The following is an 11,941-nucleotide window of genomic DNA, read 5'->3' as shown; positions in this document are numbered from 1 at the left end:
TCAAGATGATATTCTTTTGAAAATTTTAATAAAACTGAAGGTATCGTATCAAGGTCGGCTTAATGAATGCAACCTTTGCACATCACCATCTCATCGGTACAAGATCTCAGAACATGAGAAAAGATATGTATGCAAAGGGGAAAATATGTTAGAAAGTCCTTCATACGATTCAAAAGCTCGAATTGTGCAATACGTTATGCGTATACATTTCATGAGAGATTTAAATATTAAATGCTGAAGAAAACATTTGCTTAAAAATGATTTATTCAAAAATTCATTCACTCGTCGATGGCACAGAGATTATGCAATTACTTATATGAATATTTATCATTCGGTTATGTCAGCCATCAATTGCGCCGACCTTGCTACCTTTTTTCGTAATTTATTGGAATCGGAATTCCTGCGGCAATTTCCGTATGCCTTGTATAAAGTGCAAAACCTATTGCACGACTTGCTTATTCAGGGCGCACCAAACGATCCCGGCACACAAACGATGACCTGCGCATTGCGGCTGCGCAGTGAGCCACATAGCGTCTGCTCAACTGAGTACAACTTTCAAAATTCGAACATTCGTTCGTCAGTTCCACCAGTCGTTTCGTCATGTCGTGCCGCGATGTGACGATATATAAAAACGCAGTTTTTTGTTCACTGCTTCGCTAGCATCGTGATACATCAGACAGTACCGTCCGACCAGCGTCATTAATTTTTACTCAATGCAATTGCTTTAGTTTATGTTCATTCAAAAACGCTGCTTCAGTGCCGTGAGGCCAACGAAAGAACAATAATTCGAAAAACAAGTCAAACTAAAAAGTATAAACATTCAAAATGAGCCGGACGTTGAGTTTGATCATTTTATTTTTTGGCATTCTTCACGCCACTGCCCACAATCTCGATGGAAACGGTACTGAATGTGATGAAATCAACTCGAGAAACGGTCAGAACTTAATACTGACCCAGCTAACGGTAGAACCAGAGAAGGATACGAGAAAAACAATGACAGATGCACGTATTCAAGGTGAGTAGAATGACCACTGGCAGTCGTAAGAGAAAAAAATTTTGCTGGGTCACAGTGACTGGAAAAATAATAAACGAAATACTGACAAATTATAAATAGAACAATAATCGAAATGGGAACAAGTTTATTGAAGATGATAAAAACACAGAATGAAGTCTATTTAGGACCTACGTATAGAGTTTTTCGAAAAATAAATATAATTAAAGCTGATTTCCGAAAAGTCATTTATACATAAAGTACCAATGCTTACTTTAAAAATAGTCTTGGCACAATTGAAATTCTTGGTCGTGCGCGAACGTTAAGAATGATCGCTGTGATCTAGTTGGACCAATTTTCCCTTTCTAACGAAGTCGGCTCGAGGGCTTTCCGATTACAATTCACTTTCAGTTTTATCTGACTTTTAACTAATAATAAATTCTATCTTAAAACTTTCAAACTCGTATTTGAATTAATGACAATATATGTGAGGTTTTGTATGCCAACTTCACCAGTTTTTTGGAGGGAAAATATATTCAATGCATTGATATTTAATCCTTTATTTAGTTCTGAATTTACACAGAATCTTACATACTTGATGATGATTGCTTAAAACTATTTGTAACGAAAAAAATGTAAAGAAAACTTTAAAAAAGTTTTTCAACAAGAAATCAGTTTTGCGACCGAATAAATTGTGCGATTCATTATACAATATCAGCAAGGAAAGGGGGATGAATAGTAATACATTTAACACGACAAAAATTATTTTACAGGTGAAGAAGTAAGCCAGGGGAGAACTTTTGCTATCAAAAGATTGCAATTCATGTTGCTCCCTGTTATGTATAAGATGGGAGTGATGACGACTCTTCTAACGGTACTCCTAATCGTATCTTTGAAAAGCTTGCTAATCGGTAAGTATACGTAATATACAATCACTTTCGTTCAATATCGATTCGAAAATAGATCTGATGAAAGGCATGATATCGTTGATGTTGTAATAATAAACACATGAAGAACATTTTCCATCTCTACGCAGGGCGATTATGCTATTGTGATTTGTTTCATGACAGGGGTTATCCTGCTGGTCCTTAAGGTGAGCAGTTTCTTGGCAAAATTCCATCAGCCGCATGCGGAACCGCATCATCAAATGCCTTGGTACATGCCTCCACAACCGTGGATGCAACCACAACCGATCCACGTACACGTATCGCCTAGCGGCGACGGCGGTCATCACAGTCATCCTACACACGATCAAGTTTACTCTGGTTGGGATCGATCGCCGCCCACGGGCCCATACGGGCCCTCAATACCGGTAGATTACGGTCAATATTACTTCAAGGGCTAATCAGTCGCAACCCCATGAGAAAAAACGTCTGCAGCTTCATGTCGTACACCTTTGATTGATGGAACAGGTTTTTTTTCTCCCGTAAGATGAGTGAAAAATTCTATGGAATTCATTTGAAATACCGTTAAACCATTCCTTTCTCATGCTTGCTTAGTATTTAAGTATGGTATTTCCGACTTTACATTGCTCTAGTTTTTTCGAATGGTCAAACGATTTGGAATTGTTATTTGATGCGAATGTACCTTAGGATAAACCCGATTTTGATTCGATCACTCAAGTCATCCGGTGAGCATCCCAAGGAATATTGTGTACATAGTTAGATATATCCGAAAAACGAAAAAAAAAAAACAAATTGCTACCAAACCAAAACAATAGTGATGATATCTAAAGCTTTTAAGTACGTGAAAAGTAACTTCAATAATCGCGCAGAGGTTCTGCACTACCTTTTACGAGCAAAGGCTTTAATTTACTTGTACATTATTGTGTATTATTTGTTAATTTATTTATTAATGTATATTTATGTATGTTGTATGGAATAGTGCCGAGTGAAGATTAACTTAAAATTCACGAAAGCTGTTCAGGTTGATACTTGCAGTAGCTTGCTTCCTTGTCCATGTGTACTATTTTTAACCAGGACGAATTAATTATCAGTCAGTTCGTGAAACGTTGTTATAAAGTGTCTCGCACGCGTTTCCGAGTAACAATATTGATTATAGGCATTATAGGCTACGGACATCAAATACCTGCATTTAATTGTAAGCACTGTAGCACCGAGAATTACCACCCTTGACATTATACTTAATACCTTCTTCAGTATTCTAAAATAGTTCTAACAAAATTTTTTAAATCCAGCCGAAACAGCTGACAGTGACAGTGACATGAATGCAATCTGTAGGAATAAAGGAAAGAAAAAATCTACAAACAACCTTAATTCTTTTATATTTCAGGAATAGATTTCTTCGAAAAATTCAGAAAGTAACGCCTCGGAGGTATCCAACTGATACTAGGACCTGATTTAGATTATTTTTCCACTCGTGAAAACGGTGATGAACGCCATTTAGACCAATCAGAAGGCAGCATTAAACGGAAAATCTATTCACCGGTGAAAAGAAAATCAGAATCAGGCCCCTAAAGATAAAAAATAGTATCTCAGTGATCTGATAAGTATTGTATGTTATATGCATGATCCTATTTTAGTGTCTAACTACTTGGACTGACAGTGACTGGCTATCCAGTAGCAACTCTACATTCATCGGCACACATTCTCGAGCTTATGCCCGAAGTTTGCAACGTTCGTATTAAATTTCGGTTCAGACAATAAGTGGCGCTAGTAGTGGTAATAAAAATGAGGCTGACTATGGCAGTCTGTGAAAATGCCGTATTCGACGGTCTGCCGAGTGAGTCACACGGTGGATATAATCGTAGTTTCGTATGTACTATGTGCGATACGTAGTTCTTGGTACGGTTTATTTTCGATTGATGCGCAACGTTTGTCGCCTAGTGATAAAAGGCTGAGAAATACAAGGTCCTTCGCTTGTTCGGTCGGTAATTGCAATCAAGGAAGTTCAGAGGCGGTACTCCATACCGAATTAAAACATCTACGCGAAGAAAGGTTGGCAAAGATTCAATACGGACGAGCGGGTCGCCGCAGGGCTGTCCCGCCGCTAAACCCGGTGTGGAAATTAACCTAAATAAAAAAAACAAGTATCAAACAGCACACGGCAAGCGAAGATGTCTACGGCGCTGCTTGCGGTGTTTGCAGTTATTCTCTGCATTCTGTTCCGAATTTTAAACGTGAACAGTGCTCCCCAGAAGCCAGTTATCGTTTGCAAAGATGAGTCGTTCCTCGCCACCATCCTCAAGATTGCACCCGTATTACGAGACCCGTAAGTCATATCGAAACTCCCATAAGTTTCACCTTCAATTTCTGCAGCTATGCTGTTATCTCTGTCTCAGATTTAGAATCGTCAACAATTTAACAACGAAGTCGCTGTCGTTCTATTTTCACCAATGTAAAAACATTTCCTAATGTCACTCAAAATGTCGTACGTTTTACTGTTATTTATTTCCTTTTTAATTTCGAAAGAAGTCGTTGAATATGAAGAGCGTATTGGGATTCCCGAACTTGGAGGTTTTTTCTCTGCAATGTGCAAATTTGACTTATCAAAAGAAGTTTTGGGTCACATATTTTTTAACGCCAAATTTGAAATCAGTGTTCCAGAGAAGCACCTGAAAAAGAATGTTGTGCTGATCTAATCAAATCTTGATTCATGGGTAGTATAACACATTATTTGTGTTCTAATTAGTTGCATGCTTATGACGTCATTCTAAATCGGTTACGAATTTTAACGATGAGGTAATACAATCGAAATTAGTAAAAATATATAGGTAACGTTTTTTTTTTTTTTTTTTTCTATAGTAGGATGGGTCTTTCAATACGTTCTTGAAGTCCATAAATCATTTGTGACAAAGTTGTTTTTAGAAGAAGGTTTTGTCCTAATTCTAAATATAAGTGGTATTTATTTTCAAAGCTTCACATATTTCCAAAAATATTTTCCTAGGCTTCAGACGTTACGATTTATTTAAATACATGAGTAAAGACTTTGATAATCTAGACGCAGAATCTTCAAGGTACATTGAAAGAAGAGGGTTGCATCTAAATTCAAGACAAAAGTACTATTTTAAATTAAAAAGTACTTTTTTCATTTCAGGTATAAACCAACACGGCTATGGGGCTACAGCGGACATGTGCAAACTATAATCCACAGCATTATTGGAAGGGTTCGATGTCCATGGCCGATCGGAGAAAGAGTTAATATCATTTTGTCCGATAATGCAACGTTAACCTACGACCTCTACCAGCCATTAACATCGGATCATCAAGGTACATTCACTAATTGCTAATCTTTCATCGGTGAATTATGGATATTCGGAAGGGAACAGAAAAAGCTATAGGATCACTATTCCTTATCACTATTGTAAATATTACGTTGCTCCTGTAATATATTTTTTGGATTCGTCATGGTCATTAGTGGTTTGTACGAGTGTAGTTACAAGATCATACAATTGGCTTCAAATAGTTTTTCCGAATCGTTCTTGTATCTACGTTTGCATTACGATTTTTGGAGATTGGGGGCCTATCAGTCTCTATTCGTCGCACTTCTTCCATTTGATAAATTAAAAGGAAACACAGGGACTGTGAACCATGTTAAATGACACTTGCTAAAGTTTTCGCCAACTTTGGACAACTCCCCTTGATCATTGAATACCATCCTCACAGCGTGTGGCTGTGTTGAATATTCAATGTAATCGACACTTGATTTGAATGTATTTTAAAAATGTTTTGTAATACTTTGGCCCATATTTTTTATTGCGGATAAATGTAGAGGAACAGCTTTGAAGGTTGTTAGAGCATGCGATAAAAGCAAGTATGGGTTAGTACCGATCACTTTGGGAGGCAGAGTCGTCAACCGTGAAACCTGCTTCATTATCACTATGATTTCATTTGTATCGAGTACATAGCCTTGAAATATTTCAAAGCATGGACATGTCGTCTACGTGAAGGAAAAAAATAAGCTAATCTTCCAACAAAAATGTAACCAAGAATGTCGTTTCCAGCAGAATGATACTTCTCCTCTTCGTGTTTTGGAATACTCTATGACAATCATCATCCTTTGCAGTCCGGATATCGAGAACAGATTTCTAAGGACTCCTCTTTCTGGGGGTACGTCAATTGGATCACAAATACCACAGAAATTGTGGAAATATATCTAGGTACTTTACTCCTCTGCAGCGTGCTTGCAGCTCGCTTTTCAACCTGCCAGTTTTAGGCAAAAATTATTGAACTGCTGTTGTCTTACCTTAGCTCAAGACGTAGCTTGGCTAGCACTGGAGAGAGCCTGCTTTCATGCGTGAAGTAAAGACATAGTTTAAGTTCCTCGAAAGTACACAGACTTGACACAAACGGATTGAAATTACTTCTATCATCTTTTGCGTAGTGTTTCCTGATGATCAAATAGTATGCATATACTTTTGGAGTAAACACCTGTGGTGTAAGAATCACAAATATTCATGACTCATTGAAGATGGACATTTTGACTGGTATTCAAAGGTTCGATTAGAGTTAGTTATCTTTATTCAACGTTGATATTCCTGGAAGTATGTGGGCTGGTAAAAGGTTTTCTGCTTGGTCATGGTACTTTTGTTTACGCGTTGTTTATCAGTTGTATCCGGTGCGCGGTCTCTGCCATCCCTGTTTAGCATGTTTCAGGAAGATGTTAACGATGTTTTCTCATTCTTTATCTTGGCCATGGTTGAAGTAGGTTTTCCAAACAGATTAACGTAATAAGCATGTCATTCCATACATTTTTACTAACCGAAGTTTCATCATGTCAAATTGTAACCAACACTTTGCATGAGTTTTTCAGTCCTCCCCTACCAAAGTATTTCTCATTTGAATTGTTTGGAAATTTATGCTCTTTTATACCATCGGCCATTAACATCCTTGCTGTATTTTCTGAACAAGGAGTTTTACAGTTCGGAAAAAATGTTGGTTTTTTTTCCTAGTAAACTAAACAACTAACAAAATTTCAGCAGTGCTTGCAATTTCCTCGTATCTGTGTGTATCTCTGTATTGGTAGCAGTGCTCATGTTTCAAGTTTTAAACTTAGTCAAATATTTTTGGCCCAGCAAGGGTCAACCGCAGTTGATTCACCAGTATCTGCTGTATCTAATTCGTTTGCTTGGTTTTATGTGTAATGATTCAGATGACATCACAATTGCAATATGCCCTGGAATTGGAAACAGCTCCGAGAGTGTCTACATTCGCACTTTCGTACACTTTAGCCAATGTCATGGTTATCGATGTGCAGTATTGAACCATGTTGGTGCTCTGTCCAGCGTCAAAGTTACTACTCCCAGGATTTTCACTTATGGTAAGTTGACGCAGGGGTGTAAAGATTGTCTAATGTAATAATTCGAAAGCAGGTTTCGTGGAATGAAATTAGAACGTTTGTGTTCTTTTAAACAGGTCACACCGACGATTACCATGTGATGTTGCAAAGTTTGATTGAAAAGCATCCCAATACTCAGATAGTATGTATAGGCTTTAGTCTAGGTGGAAATTTGGTTACTAAATATGTTGGTGAACGAGGCACCAATAAATTGTCAAATATTATTGGGGCGATATCAATTTGCCAGGGTTACAACGCCATTGAGTGAGTACAGAGATCTTTTGGTCAATTATCCATAGCTCGGTCAAAGAGTAATCCAATTTCTTAAAACGGTGCTTATTCTCCCATCTCATTATCAGTGAATGGATTTTTCATTTTCAGAGGGACTAAGTTCTTGCTTAATTGGCAAAACTTCCGACGATTTTATCTCTATGTTATGACTGAATCTGTAAAGAATATTATTCTAAGGCATAAATATGTTCTACTCGCTGACTCAGTCAAACAAAGACACGGTCTCAATGAACGAGACATCATTTCTGCTGCCACGCTTCCCGAGCTTGATGAAGCATATACCAGAAAGGTAAAGCCACTCGGTAAAATTAGCGAAACGATAAATAGAAGTTAATTAACGAACCAAAAGAATGGCCAGAAACCCGTAACTATTGAAATTACGCAAGTTCCGTTTTAACACTGTGTTTATTATTGAACAGATACACAACTTCAGATCTGTAAAAGAATTGTACAATTGGAGTAGCTGCATTAATTATGTAACTAAAATAGCTACTCCGATGTTATTCATCAACGCCTTGGATGACCCTCTAGTTCCGGAGCAGTTATTGAGTCCTATAAAGGATTTCGCATGTAAGTTTTGAAAGGCATTCTATCAGAATGTGGGATTGGAAATTTTTATCTCTGCTAAAATTGGTCTACGAAATCTGGCATACCCCAAGATATTTGTTGTATCCCGTTTTCTGGATAATAAACTGCCGTCTTTGGTAGCTGAATGTGATATTAAAAAGACTCTGGGCTTGATTAAACTTTGTGCTTATCAGGTAACCATGAAATATCTTTATTGCAGCTCAACATTCCAACACACTGTATATAGAACTAGCTCACGGTGGTCACCTTGGTTTCTACGAGGGTGGTTTACTCTACCCAAACCCAATAACGTGGCTGGATCGCACACTGGTATCTTTGGTCGGGTCATTGGCATTGGCTCACGCAGATAGAGCGTTGAAAATGTCTTAACCATGTAACGCTCCCAGATCTGGCACTAAGATCAATCTTACAATCTGAACGAATCATCCAGCCTTTCCTTCAACAAGAACTGGTGGATGTCATTAACGGTAGTTGATCTAGAAACTGTTTGAGAATGAAAGAAAAGTAACGAGTTGTCGCCTTCATTATTACCGATTGTTGCATTTACCGTTGCATATATTTATTTGCCTGTTATTTAGATGGGTATATTACCAATTTTTGAAATAAGATTGTGCTATATCTTGAAGTGTTTTTCTATAGTACATATATATATATATATATATATATATATATATATAATATGTATTCAGATTCAATGTGATTCATTTTTAGTTTATCGCAAAACGATGTTAGGATACGCCTTGCAATGCCGGTAGTTTCTCGCGATAATAGTTTGTTATTGATTTATTTTCAGGTTTATTTTCATTCAGAGCACACATCAATTTTCTGACGTCATACATTAGTATGTACATATTTTGGTACAAAAGACGAGACAAATTTCTTCATTTTGCATTTATTTATTCTATCTTTTTCGATCAAAGGACGTAGAGATCTGTTCAAAAGGATTCGGATTTTGTAAACAAAATTATGAACAAATTCCAGACACATTGTAGAAAAACAATGGAAAATTACGGTTTTGTAAAGGACATCCATTCATCCAAATCTGTGCAACACCGCGTTATCCATCAATTATTTCAGAAACCTTAAACACATTCTTATCGAGAAAATATTTCGAAGTATATAATTCGTCCGATTACATTAGCACACGATTCGTCTTTTGCGCTGTATTTGATTAATCGACCTATTCGAAAGATTCGTACAAATTAGCTAAGTATCAATACCTTTAGGGAGGGATAAGTTGTAATGAAATCCGACCAACGTTTAGCCTTCAATTCTAATCATCCTCTGTCATTGCTCGTTTCAGGTTGTAAAGATCAGCTAGGAAGGATTACTGTTTTAATATTTTTAATCATCTACATCACAACTTGACTATACTTATATTTTTTGGCAGGAAAACGAAAAAAAAAACAGACAATAAATTAACTTTTCTCAAAATATATGATCTGCCTCTTTAGTGCAGGAACAGTTAGAATTTGTTGCTTTCCACTATAGTTATTATTTATTGCTCAATTAATCATCAATTCGATAAAGTCAGATGATGACTGTTTCCAAGAAGATCTGTTGACCAGTTTGGTACAACGAATTTGTGATATGTGTATAGTACCTATTAAATACACATCTCTGATGAATTTTTATTCTAGCACAAATAAAATCTTGCTCTCTTCACAATCGATCTTTTAAGACAAACTTATACTGTTCTCTGTTATGATATTTATTATTTTCAATTTTTTCTTTATGCATTTAAGTTGATTCTTTTTTCACATAATTAGGTGTCAAACGGTTGTTGGTTCCTTTGGAAGTAAATGCCTTTAGTTAGGGACATTGATAGAGCTTAAAAAAAGAGAAACACTGTGTTATATGCACTGTGTACGATACATCAATGATGTATACATATGTTTGCAATTTATGTTAAGCACAAATCTATATTATTGTATACAGGTGAAAAAATTGATACAACTGTTGAAAGAAAAAAGAAAGCTATGTTAACAATAAGAATAATATGATAACGGCATCTACTGCTAAACTCGTACCGCATCCTTGGGGGTTTCTCTACTATTTGCTACATTATACTTGTAAAAGTGCATGTGTACATAATGCTTTAAACATACAGCTTTTACCGACGACGTGATTGCTGTCATATGATTACACACTAAAAGAAAAAGCAGACACACACACACACACACGGACACACAATTTTAAATGTTAGATTTATCAACTGGTATTTGAAATATTGAAAAAAAAATTAAATCGTGCAAAGTTATACATGTATATATAATATAATATATATATATATATACAGGGGAAAATGTATATACATATATAAATATATACACATACATATTAAAAAAAATATTATCGAATTTAAAACGTGTTTATAAAAACCGGTTTCCTTCCTATCTTTTCTTCGATTAAATTCACGTATTTATTTATTCTTCGTAGAAAAGTGGTACTGTTGAAATGTTTTCAAATATGTATAGAGGTAGTCTCCACGGGTAGGTCGAAATTAGTGTAATGAATATAAAAATTAAATCGATCTATTAAATTCAACAGAGAAAATAAGTAAGCGAATAAGAAGTATAAATCATATTACCCAGAAGACATCGACAAACGGAAAAAAAATTATTTATGATTGATTTTTTCGGATTTCCTGACAGATATCATCGGCGGGGATTAGTTGCATCGATTGGATAACGTATTATCTAGACTACCATTTGATATCGCCACGTATTACTATTTGATTGCGGTCGTCCGAGCGGAGCGATCTGTATAATTTTTTTCGCCCCCGGAAATACACGCTGCGTTAGCGGAAATCAAGTGCTAAAGCTCAACCCAACAATCTTAGCCGTTCTCTTTTAATATACATGTAATATGTGTAAGCGAAGATAGTCACTTCGCAGGCGTCGATAAATATTTGAGAAATTCTCGCCGTTGAATTATTAGTGATGGTATGAAGGCGTTTTTGTTTTATTCCGTTTATGTACAAATTATAAATTTCTATAACGAACAGATTCATTATATTATTAATTACGATTCGAGTATCATATCGTTTAAATTTTGCACGGTCATTGCGTCTGTAAATGCGAAATCAAAATAATTCATATCTAGAATTTACGCAGAAGTGTATATTTTCGTGTTTACATAAATTTCTTATTTGCGCATCTCGGTCTGCACGCCGATTGTCGATTAATAATTATTATACCTAGTTTGATACGTATGTCGATAGGAACGCGCTGCCTAATTTCACATCGTTATAAGTATGTACGTTCGGAGTAATTGTGTGACGTGCAAGAATGCCTTCAATCAAATGGCAGTGTGTCGGCTGCACGGTATATAAGTATATTCGTATATCTAGGTTCAATCTCCATTAGTTTTAATGACCAGGAAGAGGGTTAAACTAGAAGTTTAGTACGCTTTTGCGAATCCCTGCAGTCTCGGGGTTCTTTTTATACATATTACAGAGCCGTTACTTAGGTATGTATGATATACATGTAGGGGTAGGCAATGCAGTTTCGTAAAGAGCCAACCTATAATGCCAACGATAAGTCATAAAGATATACTTCTACCACTCGAAATATAACTCCAAGCGTCGATAAAACAAACCGAGATAACTTATTGCATACACGCATCGGAGAAAGAATTTCCCTCGAAATAGCGCAGCGCACCTTGTACATGATGAATCGAGGTGCTCGGTGGGAAAAAAAATTTATTTAAGAAGTTTTAACGTCGTCGAGTCGCAACTTTTCCATGGCCGTGACGTAATTTAAGGTTTTCTGG

The 11,941-nt window shown here is 36.3% G+C and overlaps 2 protein-coding genes across 2 annotated transcripts; both read left to right on the top strand.

Moving 5' to 3' along the window:
• Positions 1 to 351: 351 nt before the first annotated feature.
• On the top strand, positions 352 to 2,733 carry LOC107228091. Its single transcript, XM_015669446.2, has 3 exons — positions 352 to 1,015; positions 1,765 to 1,902; positions 2,062 to 2,733. The coding sequence occupies exons 1-3, from the start codon at positions 826 to 828 to the stop codon at positions 2,334 to 2,336; spliced, it is 603 nt and encodes a 200-aa protein (XP_015524932.1). The 5' UTR covers positions 352 to 825; the 3' UTR covers positions 2,337 to 2,733.
• A 987-nt stretch (positions 2,734 to 3,720) lies between these two features.
• On the top strand, positions 3,721 to 10,178 carry LOC107228123 (abhydrolase domain-containing protein 2). Its single transcript, XM_015669493.2, has 7 exons — positions 3,721 to 4,222; positions 5,048 to 5,220; positions 7,103 to 7,270; positions 7,366 to 7,552; positions 7,670 to 7,868; positions 7,999 to 8,149; positions 8,367 to 10,178. The coding sequence occupies exons 1-7, from the start codon at positions 4,068 to 4,070 to the stop codon at positions 8,534 to 8,536; spliced, it is 1,203 nt and encodes a 400-aa protein (XP_015524979.1). The 5' UTR covers positions 3,721 to 4,067; the 3' UTR covers positions 8,537 to 10,178.
• The last annotated feature ends 1,763 nt before the right edge of the window (positions 10,179 to 11,941 follow it).

This window comes from Neodiprion lecontei, chromosome 5 (assembly GCF_021901455.1).
Source record: "Neodiprion lecontei isolate iyNeoLeco1 chromosome 5, iyNeoLeco1.1, whole genome shotgun sequence".
Classification (NCBI taxonomy): Eukaryota; Metazoa; Arthropoda; class Insecta; order Hymenoptera; family Diprionidae; genus Neodiprion; species Neodiprion lecontei.
Note: the sequence above shows the minus strand (reverse complement) of the source record. Positions and strands in the feature narration are given on the sequence as shown.